The 22,859-nt window shown below is 34.9% G+C and overlaps 1 protein-coding gene across 1 annotated transcript in view; it reads right to left on the reverse strand.

Moving 5' to 3' along the window:
- Nucleotides 1–10,127: 10,127 nt before the first annotated feature.
- The window catches only part of Adgrb3 (adhesion G protein-coupled receptor B3), a 671,006-nt gene continuing 658,274 nt past the window's right edge, over nt 10,128–22,859 (reverse strand). Inside the window, exons 30-31 of the mRNA XM_026391342.2 lie at nt 16,112–16,216; nt 10,128–10,316 (exon numbers count right to left, since the gene is read on the reverse strand). Coding sequence (XP_026247127.1) covers nt 10,128–10,316; nt 16,112–16,216 — 294 coding nt within the window. The remainder of the gene's footprint in view (nt 10,317–16,111; nt 16,217–22,859) is intronic.

The raw sequence follows: 22,859 nt of genomic DNA on the forward strand, positions 1-22,859 counted from the left end.
ACACACACACACACACACACACACACACACATGCACACACACATACACACACACAAAGTGATTTCTAGAATTTGATACTTTGGGATACCTTCATTAAAATGCTTTTAAAGGCCATACCCTATTTATAATTATGTATTTTTAAGAGCTGCTTAAGTTAAAAGAAACAATGCTGACAAGAACAAATCTCTAGTCCTGTTGAGGCTACATAATGGATTTATTTGGAGTATCCTCTCACTGCCAAACTTGGCAGGGATGGAAGTGGGTTTTGGCCTCCTCCATGCCTTTTTGCTGCAAGAGAAAAGCACTCAACTCACACTGAGACTTTTGCTCCAACGCAAGCACCACTCCATCCCACTCAACCAGTCCTAGCAGAGTTTCATATACACCATCAGTTCCTTCTCTTCTAACATAACCTCACAAGCAAAGAAGCTTCCTGGCAAATGAGAACACAGGTGTGTAAATTGAGAACCAGGGACCGTGTTTGAAAAACCTCAATTCAAAGCATGAGAAGTGGGAAGCCTTATACTTGTACGTCTCCCTTTTCCTCAGTTCTCTCCTTTCTGATGAATGTTCAAGAATGTGCACATAAACTGCTCTGGCCAAAGTTTATCAGATTTGACATCTGCCTGTAGGACTGGTCTACAGAACTCTGTAAATGGAAGGAAATGGTTCCCCAAAATCCCAAAACAAGAAAAAAGGAAAGTCCCCGGCAGAAAGCTTCTGGTGGAGGCTATTTGCTGACCATGATCTGTGAGAGCCTCCCTCTTGCCATGAAAGCATGGCAGCAGAATCTGTTTGCAGTGGTGAGAGCATGATAGGACTCCAGGGGAGAGGAGGCCCTGCTTTAATTGGCTTCATTCTCTACTTTCTGATCTTTGGGTCACTAAGAAGGTTGGACAGCTAAAGAAGGGTCCTGTGGGTTTCTTCCATTGCTCAGTTTCCCTCTGCTCTCATGAAAGGGAAAACCAAGGGGCACCCTGCAGGCTGAGCTTATGAGTCACTGTACGTAGACTTAGCTGTTCTTACCAAAGCCATAAGATGGTCAGAACTTATATAGAAACCATTCCCATTGTTCTGGTTACAGGACTTAAATGACAATCATGCATTATAAATCTACATGATACAAAACTTTATCTATAAATCTACCTGGGAAATTTGACATTTGTATCCTCAGAATTATTATTAATCCTTCCCTGAGGCAATGTTAAGGAAAGTTACTGGTATAAATTTTACTTTTAAGAAAAATATTTTTTGTTTTAAGTACTAGAATTAGCAGTGGCAGGACATTGCATCCAAAACACCGGGAGTTTTTTAACAAGGACAAAATGTGTGTGTGTGTGTGTGTGTGTGTGTGTGTGTGTGTGTATCTCACAAGTCTGGGTTTCATGGGCCAAAAATTGATAGGAATGCTAGTGAGCTCTAGGGCATAGCTAATTTTTGTTTGCTATTATACTCTTTTTCACTTTGATGGATGGTATTTCTATGAGAAAAACTTTTTTAAAAAACTTGAAATTATATATTTATAGCTTTTATTGGTGATTTCTAAATACTAATAATTATATATAACCTCACATTAATTTTACCTTGAAATTTAAAGTTTGTTCTATTGGCCCCTCCAAGGAATTCACTCCAGAGAATTCACAGTGGGCCAAACCCAAACTGTGCCCTAGTTCCTCTTCACATTAATGACTTGCTACTACTTCTTGATATACTGGATATGTTACCCTCCTCCTCCCAACTTAAAAATAAGAGACATATAGGTAATCTGTAGCAGGACTATATAACATAAAGTAAGATGGCCATAAGAGAGTCTCATCCTCTCATCAAATCACTACTTGCAAGAATGACTTTAAGCTCGTAATTTCAAAGTTCTAGTTATATTTTTTAGTAAATATCTAATAGACATTAAATAAACATCTAATATTCTAATTGGCTAACTTGGATTGTATTTTGCAATCACTTTATTCTTTACAGTTTACATAAAAATTATTTCACGTAAATGTTAAGATGTCTCATGAATATTAAACTTTTAAAAAACTATTTTATGAACATTTCAGCTTTAGTAACTGGTGAAAATAACCTCTAAGCAAAGGTTTCATTCTGGTGTTTTGTGATGTAGAACTTTGGGATCAGACACTCATATGCCCTGTGTTATACCAAACCCAAGCTTGTATCCTGAGGAAGTTCTTGGGAGTTATTCTTCAACAGACTTCAGTGTGGAATCCTCTGGATGCCCATGTTTTTGTTCTAGAGTCAGTGCAGGTGGAGACCTGCACTAAATTCATACAAAATACTTGCCAATGAGTTTAAACTTGAACTTTCTGCTGCCTAAAAATTCTCAATTTTCATCAGAATAATTAGACTCTGTTCTAAACTGTGAGGAACAAATCTTGGCTGTATCACTTATACCTGTGTGAAATCAGGGAAGGTATAAACCTTATTTTTCTTATTTATAAAATGAATAGTGATAGATTATGCCTTTAGGTTAGTTTTGATGATTAAATGAACTTTACACATAAATTATTCATAATCTTAAGGCATACATAAACCTTAATTAGTGCCCAATGCTCCATTATGATAAATCGTATTCATGTGTCATTTCTTGAAGTAGAATTGATAGTCTACTTTTTAAAAAATTTAGCCAGATTACTGAAAAATTGTATTACTTATAGCACATTGATATGACTCTGAAAAACTGTTTCTTGTGCTTGCACTGGAATGTTGGGTGTTTACTTGTATTAGTCAGGGTTCTCTAGAGGAATAGGACCAATAGGTTATGTGTATGTACATAGAAAGAGAGATTTATTTTAAGAAATTGGCAAGACCAAATATATAGGGTAGATAAGCAGCAAGAGACCCAAAAAAGAGTAGTTGTTGTAAGCCGAGTCTGTAAACTATTCAGGAGACAAAATTTCCTCTTACAGGACCTTAGTCTTTTTCTCTTAAGGCTTTAAACTGATTTGATGAGGCCCGCCCACATTATGATTTACTCAAAGTTCATTATTAAAAGGTTAATCTCATCTAAAAATACTTTCACAATGATGTCTAGACTGCTGTCTAACCAAATATCAGATACAGTGCCTTAGTCAAATTGGCTCATAAATTAAAAATCACAATACCCTGAAAGAAAGGACATAAGGATTATCTCTAAAAAACTCAGGAAATTTATAAGGATGATATTGATGAAGAATTTTTCATGTAATGAAGCATGAAGGTTCATAAGAGGTACTTCTTGGTTTTCTGTTTCTTTAGTGGAAAATGTTGGCTTTTGTCTTAGAGACATTGTGAACTACATAACTAATTGCAGTTGCTATATTTGCATTGGTTGCTAGGAAGCTCAGAGTCATCATGTGGCACAGCTCCAGGAGAGAGTCTAGAATCAGGAAGCATACATTTTAGGTACAAAGTTAGCCTATATATCACCTTGATCATCCTTCTTCATACTTTTCCTATACCTTTTACAAGTATTCTCATAGTGTATCCTCTTTTTCCCCTCATAAAGCCATCAATTTATTATAATTCCATTTGTTGATCTGTGTACCCTCAAAAATGCTAAGTCCCTTGGAAACAGTGTACATGTCTTGTTCCCTGTTGAATTTCCAGTTCCTAAAGTAGTATCTAGACTGCAACTGGTTCTAAATATATTGTTATTGAATAATTAAATTAACATATACCTTTATAAGCCAGGTCAATCCACTTCAGAATAAAGGACAACATAATTTTTCCATAAAAGTTTATCGCAACTATATATAACATGCTTTTTAAATTTAGAAGTGTAATTCTAGATTTGAGAGTGGGAAAGAGAGGGAGATACTAAATAATGCTAGTTCAGGCATTTGTCTGAAAAATTGAAACAAAATCTGAATTGGCAAAACAAAAGAATGGAGACTGAAACATTGGCCTTCAATTTTAAGCTTTGTGGCTCTTTTATTAATAAATCATTTATTGATGGTGACCTGGTCTTTCTTACTGAGGTTAGTGGTTTTGGTAACGAGGGAAATGTACTCAATCCCTTTAACAAATAACGGTTTTCCCAATGACTTGTCTTTAAGGAAGGGTGAGGGTTGCAGATCTTTCTGGGTGAGCATTTTGAAGTGACTGAAGTCTAGTGGATGAAGGTCATGAATAGGTCTCATCAGTTTACTTGTTACCAAGAATGACTTAATGTTATCTAGCCTCTGACCTCTCTTCTCTTAGAGTGCTTATGTTAGCAAACTTATAAATTCATCTGCCTCTTTGAGATGCAGAACAAACTTAAAGGTTCTTGCCAATGTTAAAGCCCAGGGTCTCCTTCTCAAAGACCTTGTATCTATTTTTTTGAAACATAATCATACAGAAAGATAGTGCCTGAATCTTCCAATTTCATGGGAGGATAAGAGCCCAACTTCTTCAGGGGCCTTACTGACTCTTTAGCTATGGCCTCCATAAAAACAGAGCAGATTTGTGTTTCTTGGCCAATTAGTGAACATACCTATGAACACACCCCTACCTCATTCTCCATTCTTCATCCCAGCTCTTGAGCATTCTCTAGTCCTTTGTTTCAGTTTTGACCGACTTCTTTCCTCTTTCTCCTGTTGTAATATTCTTGAAGAAAGTCTTCTTTGCCTGGGTAATTTAGTCCAGTGTGATTTTTGCACACCAGGTCTGTGGGCTAATGTTATTGACATTTTTAAAGAATTGTCTTGCAAACAAAAGTTCCAGGTGTTTTAAAGTTCCATATATTTATATTATATGAAAAAAAAATATTTCTGACCCAGCTTCTTAATACCTGTAGGTTGTAATGGTATACAGGTCTGGGTCAAGAGATGATTGACCAGCTCAGAGGTTAGTGGTTTTGGTAACAAGGGAATGTACTCAATCCCTTTAACAAATAATGGTTTTCTCAATGATTTAAAATTAGGTGTCCCCACCTGCCTTGTATCACCTTCACTTCGGAATCATTTCTGCTAAGGAATCATGGGAAATCCTTTCCCTTAATCACCACTGGCTGAAAATTGACAGTTGTTTAAAAATAACTCTCATCTTAGCAGTCTTAATTTCTTTACTTGTGATAAGGCTGAGCCTATGTGTGGTTTCATCCTATTATGACTGCAGTCATCTTGAAACATAACCACCATGACTGCCCCAGTTTAACCCTTGGCAGTTTTTCCTGCGTAGTTTACCAGAAAATGCTTAAGAACACAAAACCATTAGAGTGGTATGTGGACCCTGGCACCAGAGATGTGCTGACTCTTTGATATTAGCTTAAGACAAAGCATTCTGTCTAGCATGAAATCACTCTTGTCCTGACCAAAATATATGTCACTCCTTCTGACCCAAATTGCGGGGATCCACTTGGTGTTGCTGTCACTTGGCACCAAAAGTGTCTGAAAGTCTGCCAAAAAAAATCGCATGCTGTGCAATTGCAGTCCTGTATCTGTATTTATTTTTTTGTTTCTTGGGGCCAGTTTTCATGCACTAGAATTGCATAATTCTGAAAGCACTACACTTTTGGGAAACAGCAAATGTCAAGAAATCCTCTCGCCCTTTTGAATGCTAGAGACTTAATTACTGCAAAGAATCACCCTTTAATATTTATTAGATAAGCCTCATGGATGAACTTGTTTACAAACACTATGACAAGGTCAGATGGAGACCCTAAAACTTTCTATCCTTTGTCCCAGAAATTATTAGCTGAACCATATGTCCACACTCACAAATCTGAACAAAATACTTGATAACTTGACAGCACGTTAGCTGGGCTCCTTGCTTTCCCCAGCACTCTGAACTTCGTACCGTCCTTGAGTTTAAAAAAGTACTGGGAGCTTAACCAAGAACGAGGAGGTAGAGCAACATCTCCTGACCCACCTCTCAGAAAGGACTGACCACAAAGAAAGACATTCCCCTTCAATGCCCTGATCGCACCACTTCTTTGCCCCATGTGTACACCCCTCGCTCTTTCTAGTCTTCTTTACTACTCCATATCAAAGAAAAGTTATTTCTGCCTAACCTCTGAGATACTTATAGATCCTGTAATTGGAGCATATTCTCCTTTCAAATAATAACCTTTCTTCCATTGCAATAATCTTTTCAAATAAAGTCTCTTCCTCCTTAAGTCTGGATTTTATTTTATTTGACACATGAAAATTATTGTCATTTTCATTGGTTCCCAGGTTTTCTCCCTTCTTTGGTTCTTGATTCTGAAATCTCTCTTCTCCCATCCCAGTTGCAAACCTGACTATAGAATCACCTCAGGGCAAGATGATTTTGTCACCACGGAAAACTTTATATACAGGTTAATATTAGTTTCATGTTTTTCATTAACATATGAAAAAATTTATTGGAGTTGATTAATTGATGTTGACATGGATAATTTTGGTAAACTAAAACCTGACAAAGTTATTCTAAAAAACTGAGGATGATTCGGAACTTTTGAACTAAGCATTTTGAAGAAGAGTCTTATTAGTTGTGAAGTTTTAAATTTGTAGTTATATGTTTTTACAGAGAGTTTAAAAACAATCTAAAAATGCAAGTTGGCCTAGGTCTCCTGTTTCCTGTTCCTTTTTTGCAAGTGCAAATAAAACCACACAATGGACTATAGAAATAGGTCTACTTAGGCTCACCTGTTATTTTGTATAGGCCACACTTTTCTGCTATAGTTACTGGCCTCACCACCCCTATGACAACTGGTGTGTGTTTCCAGTTTTAGGCCTCCACTTCTTGCCTGAAAAAATCTCCATGGAATTTTATAAATTTGTGTTAGGGACCTAATAATCCAGAAGGAACGAGTGGAAATACCAGGATGTATTGGAAATAATCATACATCAGGAATGAGGCTCTTGTATTGGTTCTGTTATCTATTTATGGTCATCTTCAGTAAGTCACTTAACCTCTTTTGAGGCTCCATTCTTTAGGATAATTAATTTCTACCTCACATATTAATCCTAAGGACACAAAGAGATAATATATGGTAATAAGCATTTATAAATTCTTAAATATCATTGCTTGTTTCACAGGTGTCTTAAATATCTAATAGGTTATAAGCCACCTAAAACAGAGTTCCTATAGTACCCTAAATATTTAACATAGGAATAAATAAATGACAGTTGCTTAATAAGTGCTTTCAAGTATGTGACTTGGTATGTATGACTGTAAACAACATTAAATAAATTCCACAAATAATTCAACAAATATTTATTGTGTGAACATAATTGTGCTAGCTCCCTTAAGAAACACAATGGACCAGACATGAATTTTGCCCTCTAAGCACTTACAGTCCATTAGAGGATATCAGAAATTTATATATGATAATAGATTTTGAAAGCCCTAACCGAGGTACAGATGCAGTGCCATAAGAGTTCCAGGAGAAATTATTTTGAGCTAGAAAAATTCTGAAGAATGGGCTGGGGTTGTGGCTCAGTGGTAGAGTGCTTGCCTAGCATGTGTGAGACACTGGGTTCAATTCTCAGCACTGCATATAAATAAATGAATAAAATAAAGGTCTATTAACATCTGATTATATATATATATATATATATATATATATATATATATATATATATATTTCTGAAGAACTTCATGAAGATGAAATTTGAGATGTACTTTGAAACAGAGGTAAAATTTAGACATGGGAGAAGAGGAAGAACTTCTAGTCCAAGGGCACAAAGACCAGACAAGTTGTGACTGCAATCCTAAATGAACTGTCTAGGACTGGAGTACTGAACCCTGTGTAGGGGTCACCTGAAGCTCAACGTGACGGAATGTTTGTGTGTGTGTGCCCATGTGTATGAGAGAGAAAGAAAGTGCACTGGAATCTTAAAAGGGGTGGACTAGAAGAGGCTCCCTTGCATTATGATTTCTTGATACTTGTCAACCTGTACTTTTATCCTTATAGATTAAAATGCAAAAACAAACAAACAAACAAAAAACCCCACCACCACTGTCACAACATCCTTCTTAGAGTAACCCAAACATCCATCTACCCTAACATCTTAGGTATTGGCAACTTCTGGTTATTTTTCATATGCTTATATAATATTGAGTTACTAGAACTAAAGAAAAGTCAAAGTGAAAAAAAAGTGGAAACATTTATAGCTGTGAATATTTAGAAGAAATATTAGCCTCATACATTGAATTTTTTAAACATACTGGATTTATGTTTGCAAATGTGCTCAGTGTGTTTTTTTCCCATCAGGATTTTATAATTTGTAATGAATCAGGATTTTATAATTTGTAATGAATGACTCCCTGTATAGTATGCATTCACAGCTATAGGTTACTGACATGAAAATGAGCAGTATGAATTTAAATATACATACATATATACACACGCATACACACAGATAATATATATGTGTGTATGTTTGTGTATATATATATATATATTATATATGGACAGAGAAGATTTATTAAATATTATTTCTATCATCAAAAAGTCATCTTAGAAATTCAATAGGCTATACAATTATAATTAGCATGAACTTTATTTTATTGAAAAATCAGTCTTTAGTTATACTATTTTTTGCATAATGATGTCACTTTATTTTTAAAATCTGATTAAAAATATACTTTTAACATCTTGACACTGAGAACATGGTAAGGATCTGACAGCTCAGCCTGAGCTGTGTGGATTTTAAGGCTCCAGCTCAGAGGCGCACTTGAGTGTTGAAGCACCATCATCTGCCTTACAACCTGAGTGTGGGTCCCCAAGGTCACCAGGAGCAGGAACTGACCAACAGGAGTTCATACACCACAGACCACACAGCTCAGGCTTAACTGAAAGCTAATCCAAATACACATTCCAGTCTCCCTTCCACCCTTTCTTGCTCCAGACTGAAGAGCACAATCTCCAGCCATTGAAAGGACCAGGAAATTGCCCAAGCCCTTCCCACTACATCTTGTTTAATGTTTCTCAGAGGGAGCAAGAAACATCAGCAGCACAGCTCTTATATGAGAGAGGATACTGGGGACTGTGCAGTTGGCTCACCTCAGGCTTCCCACTTTCAAACTAGAGGTAAATTGTTTCATCAGATTCACCGGCGCCCTTTCTGATTCTGCTAGAGAATATACAGATAAGATTGTTTTAAAATCCTGAATAAGTTCAATTCTATGCTATGAAGAATTGTAGTATGAGTAGCTTCTTCCATGAAACATGCAGCAAACTTAATTACTTAAAACATTTTTTCCCTGTATTATTTTCTGTATTGTAACTTCCTGTTTTTTACTAGTTGTCTTTTTTTTCCCCACAAGATAGGAAAAAAAACCCATATTTATGTAAGAGTATGATGGCAGCAGATTTCTGACAAGTCCCATTTACATGGTACATTGTTCCAAAGGGTGTTTAAGTAGAAAATACAGAAACACTATACAAACCTATTATTACATTTGAGAAATCATTAGCCTCAAAGGAGTAATAACGGTATGCTATTAAAACTGTGAATACATTTTCAGTATCTGTATTGAAAAAAAAACTTTATAAATATGTAAATTTTTGTTCAACAAATCCAAAATAAAATGCACTAAAAAACTGATATGTAGACAAAAGTTTATTTACACCATACAACATTTTAAATATTTTATACACAGCTGCAGCAGAGAAAGCTACTCAGAGCTTTCTAGAGAAAACTGCAATAATAAAGATGTGAAATATATTATTCATATAAAAGTGAGATTATTACTTTATTGCATTTAAAGCAATGAAGAATGTAGCTCAACAAACATTCATTTAATGACAAAAACTTTGCTTTTATATTATAAAGTAAAAAGTGTAGTAATGGCCAAACAGACTGTTATAAACTTTAAAAACTGCATAAATATATACATTGTGCTTCATGGTGAAGTTTTTTGAAAACTAAACCATATGAAGCGGTTACAACATGAATCGTTGCTTGAGGTTTATCTATAAAGATTACCTTACAAATCCATTCCACAGGTACTTACAACACAGGATGGTCAGAACTGTACACCTGGTGTCTCTCCACTAGCCTGACTAGTGAGGAATTACCATAGGAAAACACCACTGACGTTTGGCACATGAAGGTCCTGACACAGGATAGTCACATTGTCCAGATAGAAATGTCAGGCTTCCCAAGTCTAAAGGGTCAGTGCATTAGGTTATTGTGTCTTTGCCTCAGTTCATTTTGATTTTGTTAAACTTCTGTTTGAAAGTCACCTTCTTGCACATCCAGAGGCAAATTCAGACACTTCTCCCACTCTGCTGGCCTCAGTTCCAAAGCATCCTTGGCTTCTGTGTCTAAGACATTGATTGTGGTGTAATGTTGGTATTCACTGGGGTTTTTGAAAGTTTCCCATGGATTCTTGTTTGGTGCTGGGTTTTCCTGTTGAGAAAGGAGAGCCATTTATTTAATAATTAACACTGCAACTTACTGAAATTTTCAGGAAGAGAACATGTTTGTAATCTTAATTTAGTTTATATTATTCAGAGATGATTTGAAATTATCCAACGGCAGGAGATAGTTTTGATATAAGTTTTCATCTTCTTTAAGTTATCCTACAACATGTCAGGAGTTAGAGGAAATGAATAATACTACAGAAGGCAAAGTAGATGATATTTCAATTTGAGTATCAGGTGAAAGAAATGTCAGTATGACTACATGTTTGAGAAGGAAACACAGGATTCTTCCCTTTTAAGAGTACCATTTCATGAAAAATGTATCCAGCAACATAAGGGGCCTTTCAAAATGCCTATAAACCATTATTCCTTATTATTTCTTATAGTATATGCCTTCTGTTTTCTAAGACTCAAGATTTTCCCAATTATGACTCCACTCAGTTCTATCCTATAGATGTTCAATACATAAACAAATAGACTCCTTTTAGGTTCTTTTGACCAATATTCTGCTAAGATTAACAATGACTTTGCTTTAAGTAGGTGTTGCTTAAAGATTTCTGCAAAGCAGGAGAATCTGAATAAGCTGAGAATCATCAGAGAACAAGAAAAAAATCATGATTAAAAGCTTTTTAGAAAAAAAACAACTAAAACATGAAAACAAGAGTGGGTAACCTGATGGATACTCAATTATGCAGAATATTGATTAAAGTTGAATTTATTTATTGTTGTAAGAGAACATGCCAAACAAAAGTTGTCACTTTTACATGAGTCCAGGTTTTAATTCAACACAGAGATTTACTGAAATTAATCATTTTTCATGACAATTTAACTGTACTTCACTAAATAATTTTTCTACTTTTAATTTTATCCCAACAAAATCTATCAAGCTCTAAAAGAATTTCTCTCTTAAAAAACATTACCCTTTAACTTCTATTATCCCTTTATTTCTATTCTTCAAGATTATTAAAATGGTTTTAAAAGTCTACCATTCTAATTGTATTCTCATTTTTCACTACAAAACATTATGCCTAATGAAAATATCAGTTCTTGCATGAGTCCATCCCACTCTCACAAAATCTGATCTTTAGCTTATTATAGTCACTTACCAAATGAAACATAAAATAAGTTATTGAATTGCTATCAGGGTTCTACTTGGCATATTATGTATCTCAAGCTATGCATAAGAGAGATGGTTTATAGAAATAGTTATCATAAGTAGATATTAAATCACTAAATTCCTTAATAACTTAGATGTTTTCAAGACTTATTCTTATTTATGAGGACATAGAAGAAGAGATAGTTAATAGTAAAGATCTAATAAAAAGTTAACTTTTAGGATCTATGCAAGAGATTAATTCTGCTTTAGTCTAGTATCCTAAAGACTCATGAATTTGTAGCTCTCTCTTCCTATCTTTCCTTTCTTCTTTCTCTCCTTGTTTGCTTCCCTTCACCTAAAATTTACTTATCTGTTGCTCTGCATAGGATATCATATGTAGCACTAGAAAGGATAAAGTGATAAATCAAGTATGTAAAAGCATCATGGTTCACAGGGAATTTAAGATTTAGAGCCTGATATATACCTGTCCAAGTTCCAGTTCTTACACTTCAAAAGAATTAACTGAACAATTGATTCAACTTTTCTGAACCTTGGCTTGAATATCTACAAACAGAGATATGCTTTGTATTGTGGACCAAAGGAGCTGGCAAAATGTGTGGATCAACACCTACTTTGTGGGTATGCAAGAATTTGTTAAGCAATGATAGAGCATAGAACAATGCCTGGAGAACTCAAATCTTCACTACTTCGTAATCATACTTACAATGAAAGGTATCCATAGTTAAATGAAAGTGTACAATATATATTTTTTAAAAAATATATACATATATATATATATATATATATATGTATATATTTTTTTTTTTTCAGAAAAAGTGTTCTGGGCTTCCAAAGGCAGGTATAGAGAGGCTTCCTTTTATGGGAAGTGCATAATCCTTCCTGAGGAGAGTGACCTTTGGGCTGGCACCAAAGGGGTTCACCATGAAGACATGTGTGTGGTTGGAGGTCTTGTGGTTGAACAGGTGTACTAGGAAATAAAAATTCAGAGCAGGTGGAGATATGAAAAGAGTGTCCTATTTATTTTAGTTGGAATGAGAAAAAATAGAAGAAGAAAAAAAAGACATTAGGTAAACTGGAAACCAGTTCATAAGAGATTTTGACTGTCAGGCTATTCAATTTGGAATTTATTTTGTAAGCAATAGGAAATCATTGAAGGTTTGAGAGCAATATGTGACCTGAATCATCAATCATCAACTGAAAGATTCACAGAGATGAATTCTGCTGAATCAAGTTCACAGAGTGAACCTAGCTACCTTAGATAAGAGCTGTTTTAAGTTTAGTTTGACAGAAAGTCCAATTAGTTCAACCCAGAAAGCATTTGAGGTATATAAAGTGCGAGTTTGTTTGCTTGGAAAACATGGGCTCCATTCTGTTCTGAACCAATGTTGTTTCCTTTTTTATATTTTAAAGATCAAGCTCCAGGGATACATGGACTAAGGTGGCTAATTTTAAGCTCTGTCAGAATATCTACATTCTATTTCAAAGAGTGTTATTGTCAGTATGTGACCTAATACATTCTTGAGAGGTCTATCAGCATGTTAGAAATTAATATTTAAGGTTGATTTTCTTGAACATCTCCTTTGGCCTACCAAGGCACTCCCAACTTATCTATGGTTTTCATCATCTTTTCTAACTTTTGGATGCCCTTTAGGCCAGAAGACCCTATCCTTTAAAGGTGAAGAGCTACCATACCCAGCAGCCATGGTAGGGACAGGACCCACTGGGAGTGGTAAGGAGCTGATGGTCAGAGGATGATGCCCACAAGCTACTCATCTTCCTACATGTTGGGTGTGATACAAGGCAGCCTGAAGACTTTCATAAAAAGAAGGGCAATACTCCCAATGGGTCCCACTTAACGACAAACTGTGCAGTAGCCTGAAGGGATCATTGCATTTGGCAGGGAGGGTTGCCAAGGCCAGGAAAGGCCTCAATGGACGCTGGAATTCAATGATGGAAAATCCAAGCAGTTAGTCTAAGTTCCTGAATTCATGCAGCTGTTTGTTTGTTTTGAGCTCAGATACAGAATGGAGGAGATGTAGTTAAACTGGTATGTGTGTTAAAAGGGTAATAATTATAAATTCACTATAAACCAGCATGCAAGAAGCTTTCAAAAATGCTAATTCTCTTAGGATGCATCCAGAGAAATAGAGTATTAAATGCATATGAGAATTCAAAGCCACCCCAAATATCATAAGGCTTCCCAGCATTCCCCATGATTCATTGGTATAGAAGCATGTGAGCTGTTCACTTGGGGTAAGTCCCTCCTTCCCTTCACCCATCCTTTTCAATTTTACTCCTTTTTCCTTCTTCCTTCCTTTTTTCCTTCATTCCTTCCTTTTCTCCTTATTTCCTTCCTTCCTTCTTTCAATCCACCAATATTTGAGGACAAAGTTAAAGAAAGTATGAACATTTTGTAAGAAGAAAAGTTAGGAGGAGCAATTTGGAGAGAAGAGATTTTTGACAGTGAATGGTTTGTAAGATGCACTCAAGGTAAAAGAGTTTGAACAGTACCTCTTCTTTTGTAGTGTTCTTTAAATGTTTTCCTGCCTAGAAACAAGAAAATGACTAAATGGTATTTTGGTTTCCCTTTGATTCCCAAAATTCTATTGTTTTACATAATTAGCATCATTTGTAGTGGTAGGCAGGTGTTGTGAATCAGCAGCTTTCTCCTCCCCAAAAAAGGAAAAACACTTTGAGATTTTAAAAAATGTTTTTCTCCACTCAATGACGCAATTTTTCATTAGCAGTGTGGCACTACAAATTATGTGACTGAGGTAAAGATAATGAACTCACATGTTCATTATTAATCAAAACTGAATAAGGAACTCGTTTTGTGTTCTCAGATATTTGGGACAGTATTCAAGCAGCAAAGACAACTCCATCCTTCCTTGCTCCCAACCTCCCAAATGGTAAATATTTATAAATCTCTTTTAGAAAAAGGCATGCTGCTGCAGAGATGTGGTGTAATTAGTAGACTATTTTGGTTGTCAGGAAACTGAGATACAGATATTTGTGCCATTAATGATTTAATAACCAGACCGTACAACAAGGGGAAATTACAATCATATTATAGCAGTCAGCCAGCTGTATCTGTTGCATAAGCCTTTCAGATTTGTAAACATAACCCTCCCCTTTTTTTCCCAACAAAACAAATGAAGTTTCTTCAATTTATTTCAATGTTAGCTTTCAGTATTTGAAAATGAGTAGCTAATGTGTTGAGGTCTAATATCAATGGTGTGATTCTCATTTGCCTGCTAGCTAAAAACTGATGGCTTAATATTAGAATGAGTAGATGAGAAAGAACCCCTCATTACACAGGAAGTATCTTCTATATGCCTAGCATTGTGTTGGTGATAACAAATAATGCAACAACGCATTTTCTGCTTTAGGGAAGAAAATAGATTGGTATATACATGGACTATTTAGAGACCAATTAAGAGTTAAAGTGTATGGTATTTTTATAACCTTCATTTAACAAGCACAGATTGAGCTATCATAGCTATGCAATAAATCTACAGCAACCATTTACTGATAACATACCGTAACCAGCATCATACCAGTACTGAGAGAAATAAAAACAAAACAAACATACATGGCTTTTTTTCTATCCATCTTTTCCCAAGCTAACTTCAATAATCAAGATTCTAAAATTATGACTCATAAAATATGAATGGAAGGATCACTAGACTGAGAGTGTAATCAAACACCACGTACTTTAGAACTATATGTATTACAGCTATACTATAGATAGTATATTATCTATATTGTCTCAGACAGATACATGGGAGAGGGAGAAGGAGAGAGAAAGGTGACCAGAGGTCTCAAAGAGAAGGATTGCCCAAGTTTAGAACTGCAAAGAGTGGACACAGAGCACCACATCTGAAGTGAAGAAGAGTTGGTGTGCAATGGCTGTCCAAGTCTCCTCTTAGAGCTGAGCCTCAGCTTCCTCACCTGTAAGGTGTAGCTTGCTCTTGAAAGCTTTATGAGGATTGAAAGACTATATATTACTACTGTTTTCCATCCTCTATTTAGGAAGAGGAAATTGAGGTTTAGAAACTTGAGTTCTGTAACTTTCTCAGATAGTGGTTGCACTTTCAACTTGTTTTCTGATTTCTAGAGAACTGGTCCAGTGTGCTTAAAAATAATTATGAAATCTCCTATAAAGCCATGCACATAGTAATTGCACAGTGTTATTTTATTTAATGAACTCCTATGTTGAGATTGTAATAAGTGAGAAGAGAATCCCTGATGTTGATGTGGGTCCAAAATTCCTACCACAGAACAAGTGAATCTCCTGAAGACAAAAACCTACCATCCTGGTTTGAGGTAACAACTCATATTTATGAGATTATCACATTTTAGGCCCTTAAAATGGCAGACATTAAAATGAAAATGGAAAATTTGGTTGTTTGGCTAAATTTTTATAAAATGAATTACCTGAACTCTGAGGAAGACAATGCATTGTGGATATATAACTAATATTCTGCCATTCCTAATTTGAATCATAGTGACATTTTCAAAGTACATTTGGGGACCTTATCATTGTTCTAATGCACAACTCTTGTGTGCCCAGCAGGATTAGGCAAGCCTGGAGGCCAACGAGCCTACCAGCAGCCTATGTCCACCAGCATGCACCAGGCTCCCACCAAGCAGAGTAGACTCACCAGACTGCTTGTATTTGGTATATCCCGAAATCTGTCCAAAGTTTGAAATTTCTGATTCAGCTCCTGAAACAGTTCCATGTGCCTCTTCCTTGTATGCATGACCTTCTGCAAAAGAAAACAGAATGGCTCTCATTCCCAATTTGATTTATATATTTTTTAAAAAACTATCTAATATTTTTTGATTGAATAATAGGGAAAGCAAGTTCAGTAGGAACCAGGAATCCCAATGAATGCCACAAATGCAAATAACTTGCACCAAATCCTTATATCCAGCATTTCTTGAAAAGGAAGAAATGTTTTTTTTCTTCCATTTACAAGATTACCCAAAATAGTTTTTTCTTGTGGGTGCATTAAAAATGTAACAGTCATTCCTGTGTGAGATTTTTCATCACTCAAAAGTTAAATCTGTTTCACAAAAATTGCTACAATATTTAAAAGATGTTTAAAATTTGGACTTGTAAAGCACCTGAGTCTCTGATGTTTGTCATGGGAAATATTACTTTTTTATGTTTTATTTTTATAAACACTAAAATCCTAGCTGGCTGTACTAAAGGGGGAGCAAAATCCCAGGCCCTGCCATTAAGGCTGACTCAAAGCACTGAAGTGTCTGAAATATATGTAGGATCTAAAACCTTGCACTTTCCATGTGAATAATGATTGAGCTTTGCAGAAAGAAAATCTGACCCATAGGTTTCATATATTTGTATATGAGATGGCACAGAATCTTAATAATTAAGGTTCAGAACATAAATTATATGCTTGATGAACTTCTAAAATCACTAATATATTGATACCCTCAACCTCTGGTTCTCTCAAGTTCATTATAACTAGAAAATGGAGTCATAAATAAAAATTATCGTGGGGTAAGTATCATAGGCTGAATCTTTTTCTATTATGGAGCATTTAAAAGAGTACTAACAAGGAAGACTTAGATAATAAATTCCCTCTAATCACAAGTGTTATTTAAAAAAAGAAAATAACTTCCTCAATTTTGATTTTTAAGTTATAAATCAAACTTGGTGAGTCTCTAAGATTATGCCTTCATGTTTGTATAAGATTTTACAGATTCTTAAAGCATATGTATCACAACTCACTATTTTCTCATGTGGTTTGCACAGGTATATTATATCCATGAATAAACTATGATTTGAACATTTGGTCCATTGTTTTAATTAGCAAATATTTTCAAAGTAGGAATTTGTTTTGAAAAAGAAATATATCTTTGGGGAAAGATCTGTAATGCTTAATTTTCTTCCAAAAAGACACTTTACTTCCTTGAGGGGAAAAAAAGGCATAGAGAAAGGCAAATTCAATCTTTAATATATTACAAAAGCCTATTCTCTCCAATGCAAACTTTAATTTTCTATATTTAATGAATATGTATCTAGGTCATTCACTGTTAGGCTAATTTCTTCTATTTTTACTAGCCTATTTTTATGGGAGAGAATTCTGCCATTTTGTGTCCTACAATAACCAGTTTCCATCTTTGCTCCTCTTAGGGCTCTGAATTGGCTGTTGAATCAGTTGGTTGAGGATGAGAACATGGCAACATTACTCATGATGAGAACATGAAACATAGAAAGCAATTGCAGAGTGATTAACTTCCCATCAGTTTTAAAGAGAATACATGAAACAGATTTGCAGGATTTACAGAGAAAAACACCAGGCAAACATAATTTGACTAGTGATGACTGATGGAGATTTATGAGAGGGAGGATTTACATAAGCAACTCAATGGAGGGATTTTGAGGACTGTGTATCTGGCAAATGTAATTCAGTACATTCTGTCCTTGGGGAGACAAGTACTTCCATGTAGTACCAGGTCCTAAGACACTTATTACAATGTGGATTTGTTTCACAAGGAATACTTTACAAAGAAAAACAAAACAAAACAAAATAAAAAATGCTGTTAGAATACTGGCTCTGCCTCTAAAAAATCTCATTTTCATAGTAATGAGTATTACAACACAATTATTTTCTTCTACAGTGCAGTATGAGTGACATCATACCACTGATATTTCTCTAGGCATATTTCATTCTGTTGTTATATATATATATATATATATATATATATATATATATATATATATATATATTTACAAATACCACATATCATGCTAGATTCTAGGTTAATAATAATGAAAAACATTTGATTTGAGTTACTGTCCTCTAGTAGCTAGTAGTAGTAGCTGAAATGGAAGGAATAGGCATTAATTGCATAATAATTCGAAAAATAGAAATTTATAACTATGTTAAAGAAATTATGGTGACACATTGAGAGTAAGTTATAGATGAATTTGTTAAGATGAATGTAAATAAAGCACATTTAAATTGAAAATCCTCAAATTAGTTATTCCCATGATGTTATTTGCCTATTTTCTCTTCCATTTTCTTGAATTCAGAGGATTTCTAATTCAATTTTCAATCCTATGCCTGAATTTACTCTCCTCACTGAGATCTTTACTTTTCAAAGACAAAACATTCATTTTCTTCTGAGCTCTGATACCAAAGGCACAGCACCTTTATTTTGAGATAGGCATCTGATGATTTTCTTCTGTGCAGTCTCCATTTATCTGTCAACATATGAGAGCATCCTGTCTTTTTTTTGGGAACTCTCCCTTCCCATGTTCCTGGAAATGTCAATCAAATTCCCTACTTTTCCCCTGAGCAAGAGTTGAATTATTACATATCTTTCCAATAGAGTTCTCTGTTAGACAAATATCTCTTCATGTTTCTTATAATCAAATGCCTCTATTATGTAAAGTATGTTTAAGAAGCAAAACAAAGGTCAAATATGTCCCATCATAAAAGAAGTACATTAACTAATTGGAGATTTTGTGGTCATATTCTGATTGAATGAGCAGGATTTTATTCTGAATTGGATGGATTTTATTTTGAGGCATTGGATTAATAGTACATATTAAAAATATACAAGGAAAATATAAAGTTATGGTAGTTACTAATATTATATAACCAAAATACATTTTAAAATATTTCACTTAGTTTCATGAAAACTATTCTGATAATAAAGCTCAAGAACCCTGAAATGATTATGTAAGCAAATGAAAAATTGGTATGCTGAAATATAGGGCTATTCCTACTTACAAAAATTAATTGCAAATATATTCTCATGTCAGATAATCATTCTAATTTGAAAGTGCAATTTTGATACTGCCGGAAATCACCATAGCAATGATGGTCTGGCATGCTGGCAGAAGTATCATGTTAGTACAGCCATTGACAGCTCACATCTCTGACATGGGCTCAGTTTGATTTTCCATGCACAATTCCTACTTGTTCTTCCCGACTTTACAATGTGGAAGATGGCATTGATAAAAACACTACCTTCACAGTGAACATTGGAGGGTTTCTAACTCAGCAACATTCTGGGATTAAAGTTCAGCTGTGGTTTTTAGTTTTCACAAATATTGAAGTTTACTTCTTATTTATTCACTCCTATGAATTTTTACTTGTAGTACTCATGCCTTTGATGGTCTTTACCTAATTAGAAGTTTTCATGCTTGTAAATATATTGGTATATTTCCATGACTATTTTTTCATCTTTACTGACTGTAGGGTTTGTCAGTTTACTGATTTTCTTTTTGTTTGTGTGACTTAAACATCCTGTTCCCCAAAGAAATTGACTTCTATGAAAAAACAATTTAGACTTGTTTTCTAAAATCATGTAATAATGTTAAAACTCAATAAATCTATTCTATTTAAATAAATAAAACCTATTCAGGTTTCTTTTGTTTTAATGCCCATGAAATACTTCTGTGATAAATCTTTTGTAAAAGATATGTGTGTAGTAATGTTCCTTTGCATTCAGATTAACATCATTCAACATTTTGTTTGAAGCTATGTGTGAACCCCTATCCCAATGAGCCATCAATCTTATTGCAAAGAAATGTGCTCTCTGAGCAGCTTATTTTATAGGACTTTGTTCTTTCAATTTATTTTTGTAAATCAAAAGAGGTAGTGTTTATAACCCTTTAATTGTTGATATTAGAGAAAAAGTGGGAAGTTATGAAGCACATTCATATTTAGGATATAGTGTATGCCCTAAGTTCCTAAGAACTCTCCTAAACCCTTTAAGTACCTGAAACATGCTAAGTCTGATGGCTCTGGATGCGAGCAAATTTATGTTGAGATCTAAGTTCTATCACTTTTAAGTTGTGTGTCCTGCAGTATGGAATCCAAACTTATTTAGCAGCAGTTAAAGTAATCAGACTTACATTTCAGAGTTATTTTGAAGACTTAAACAAGGTTATAAAGCACTTACAACTGAACCATACAAATAAGAGCCACTTAAGAAGTGGCAGCCATGATTATCTTTCTTAATTCTCACAATAACCCTGGGAGGTGGGAACCATTATCTTCACTTTAGTGATTGGGAGACTGAACCTCAAGGAGGCTATGGTTCCCAGACAAGGGGTGAGAGAGCTGAAATTCTTTCCTAAACCCAACTCAATTCCCTTTGCATGCTGCTATCTTATATGTATCTCATAGATTCAGAAAGTATCTTCTCTTAGGCTATTCAGGTTTGTGATTATGCCCTGTTCAGAAGGAAAATGATCTAGGGTGGTTTAGGTGCCCTCTGTAGTGAGGCCATATTTCCTACAGATGTTGAATACACTACAATTATCTCAGAGTATTGCAATATCCTGTCTCTGAACACATCATGGGCAATGACTTATTCATCTTTGTATCCCTGATTCCTAGCACAGTATCTGGTATTCAGCAAATGCTTAATCAATATACACTGAACAAATTAAATAAATGGGACAGCAAAAGTATACAGGGAAGAAATTGCCTGCAACATGTTAGGTTATTATAAATTTTGTCTTCTCTGTTTCTATCAAAGAGGTCTCCCCATTGGAAGGAAGGTTCATTTTAATGACTCCAGATAGGAGCCCTTTATCCTCATTCTGAGTCCAGAATTTTCCATACAAGTGCTTCATAAAAGATCTGTAGGTAGTCTTAGAACAAAGTGGTTAGAGGTTTCACATTTAAATTCAGAAGTATAAGTCATAGAGTTGGATTTAAGTCCGACTTAAAAGAGTTATTACTGTATATGAAGTTTTAGAAAACCCAGGGAAATCATTAAGAGAATGGTAGAGAATCTGTTAGGTGTAAACTTTAGAGTTTGAGGCCAGAAATCATGCTTATAGGAATTAGAAGCCAGTTTGGCTGGATTACCTTTTCCAGCTTTAGAATTTTATACATCTACTGCCATTGTCCATATCCATTAGGATAAATCTGTGATTATTTTTCTTCTTTATTGTTTTACATATAAACTTTCCAAGTGAGCTTTTGAATACTGGTCTTAGATGAATGTTACAACTCACATGTAAGGAAGAAACACATTGAAGGAGTTAAGCCTAATTCTTAAAGCTGTATTATAAGAGGGGGATGATTCATGTAACTTTCCTTGGCCAGAGTCCAAATGTGTCTGTAAGATGGAATCTGTACCCCATGAGCAATGCCCGACACTACAGGGTCTATATTTCAAATATATTCATATATGAATAAATCTGTACCTAGGCCCTAACTAGACAAAGCAGCTATAAAAAATGAGTTGTATGTTTCATATTTTGTTATAGTTGATCAGGAGTCTACTTGGTTGTAAGTACATAATTTTGTAGCTGTTTAAATTTAGTGATATAGAAAAACTGAATATATTCTAGGCCTAAACTATTCAAAAATTTTGGTCTCCAAAAGTGTCTTCTGACAGTGCCTGATTGCTTAATGGAATGCACTTACTGCTGGGGGTCAGGCACAACAGGAAGGGACCTTTTGCCGTCAAGTAGTTTTTTGAAATCTTATATATACACCTTTAATGCTATAGTTTATCTGTATTTGTAGTGCTCCTAATTCTTTTTTCTCTCCCTTCCATTCAGTGGAATTCAATGGAATGTGTTTCCTGGTCTTTTACCCTATATTCAATTAAGGACTAAGTTCTGTAGATTCTACTCCTATAGTATCCCTTCATCACTTTATTTTCCTGCCACCTCCAGGAAATGGATCTTCATTGCTGCTTCCTTAGATTTAACATCCCTCATTGGTATTTCAATTTCTTCTTTTTCCTCTACCACAATCTGACCTCCCTATTACTAACATTCATATTACTAAAGCCCAGATTATAGGAAAGCATTCCTAACTGAAAAGCAAAATTAAAAACAAAAAGCAAATGACAACAACAAAACCCAAGCAAAACAAAACGTAATAAAAGGCTTAACAGCTTTGGGCAGCAGATTAGGTAAAAAAAAAAAAAAATCCTCCTTCCAAACCATAAGACATGGATTCTTTCCTTCCATAGACCCCATATCAGTGAATTTTGACTTGTTTCTTGTTTCTTGATTATGTCACATAATGGCCAACCTCTGTTCTGTGTCTTTTCCTCCCCTGGATTTCTATTTGCTACTTCTGTCTCATTGAGTTATGGCTATCTTTGGCATGCCACATTTATGATTAACCATTTTCTATAATTGGTATAGTATTCAACAGCTTTTTGCTAAAGTAAACTAGATTGCAAAATAATTGCTTTTCATCAATTCAGTTTTATTTTTTTGTTATTCTCTGCTTGGAGCAGAACATTTGGTCACAGAACATAGGAATATCACTACAACATTTTCTGAATACTTCCAAGAAAGAATCTATGTTTCTCCATTTTACATACTAGTTCCCCTTTTGTTCCGTTTCCTCCAGAAGTGCTGTGTTGTCCTGGAGATTGGAGAGACAAAATGGC

The sequence above is a fragment of the Urocitellus parryii genome, chromosome 8 (genome assembly GCF_045843805.1).
Source record: "Urocitellus parryii isolate mUroPar1 chromosome 8, mUroPar1.hap1, whole genome shotgun sequence".
Lineage (NCBI taxonomy): Eukaryota > Metazoa > Chordata > Mammalia > Rodentia > Sciuridae > Urocitellus > Urocitellus parryii.